Here is a 1255-nt window from a genome sequence, read left to right as displayed (position 1 = left end):
ATAAATATTTTTTATTAATTTTTAAAACTATTAATTTTTTTTTATATTTTTTCATAAAATTCAAGAATACTAATTTTAAATTTATAAATTGATTATTTTAAAATTTATTCATATGAAAAGCTAATTAATTTATTATTACACAGATTACAGATAGTTTATGAACAATAATCTACAATTTAATTGGAAAAATATGCAATTAGATATCAACTTAGATTTAACCTAAGTTAAGTACTATAATATCTAATGAACATTAATATTAATTTAATCATAAATAAAATATATATCACTAATTAATATAATCAAAATTTAATCTATTTAAATTATATTAAAGTATTGTATTTTATAAACATATAATTTTTGTATTAGTGAATTTTTAAAATAAATATTATAAAAAAACATAAAAAAATCAATAATTTAGTCAATTAATTCTTGTATGATAAGAAATATATATATAATATAATATAATATATATTATATATAATAAATAAATAATATAATATATATATATAACATATATAAATAATATATATATAATTTAATATATAATATAATATATTTATATATGTATTATATACCTTGCATTTTGAGCATCATCTACCATATGTGCACGTGAATAAGTAATAAATCCAAATCCTCTAGATCGCTTTGTTTTTGGATCTTTCATTACGACTACATCAACAATTTCTCCCCATTTTTCAAAATGTTTCTTTAAAGAATCATCTGTAGTTCTATAATCCAAACCACCAATAAATAATTTTCTAACATGTTCTGGTTCATTTTTACCATCCTGAAATATCAAATTATTATTAAAATTAAAAAATTAAATGAAAATTTCAATTGTTTGTTAATCATTTTTACTAATCATTATTTTAATTATTAATAATTACTAATAAATTATCACATTTATTCATAAAAAATTATTTTTAAATTATTGTTTTTTAAAAATATTACAATATAAAGAATGATATAAATATTTTTGAAAATTATTGAAAATCACTTTAATTTTAAAGTATAAGTATTACATAAAATTGTTTTTAATAAAATTTTAATAAAAAAATGTATAAAACTATTTTATATATAAATAAGTTATAAGATAATTATAAAATAAGTTATTTATATTTAAAATAATCTTTACATTTTTTTTTATTTATATCATACCGTAAAACCTATATTAAATATTAAAAATCATTTGTATTTTATTAAAAAAATAAAGTTATATTTGAAATTAATATGGATTTTAAAAAATTTAATTTTA

The 1255-nt window shown here is 13.5% G+C and overlaps 1 protein-coding gene across 5 annotated transcripts in view; it reads right to left on the bottom strand.

Annotated features, from left to right (window-relative positions):
* The window catches only part of LOC102678516 (heterogeneous nuclear ribonucleoprotein A1, A2/B1 homolog), an 11597-nt gene that overhangs the window by 9491 nt on the left and 851 nt on the right, over positions 1–1255 (bottom strand). For all 5 annotated transcript variants that reach the window (XM_006623198.1, XM_006623197.2, XM_006623200.2 and 2 more), the window contains exon 2: positions 576–787. In XM_006623198.1, the coding sequence (XP_006623261.1) occupies positions 576–787 (212 nt within the window). The remainder of the gene's footprint in view (positions 1–575; positions 788–1255) is intronic.

Source organism: Apis dorsata, unplaced genomic scaffold, assembly GCF_000469605.1.
Source record: "Apis dorsata unplaced genomic scaffold, Apis dorsata 1.3 scaffold_840, whole genome shotgun sequence".
NCBI classification, from domain to species: Eukaryota; Metazoa; Arthropoda; class Insecta; order Hymenoptera; family Apidae; genus Apis; species Apis dorsata.
The sequence above is the reverse complement of the archived record's forward strand: the minus strand, read 5'-3'. Positions and strand labels throughout refer to the sequence as shown.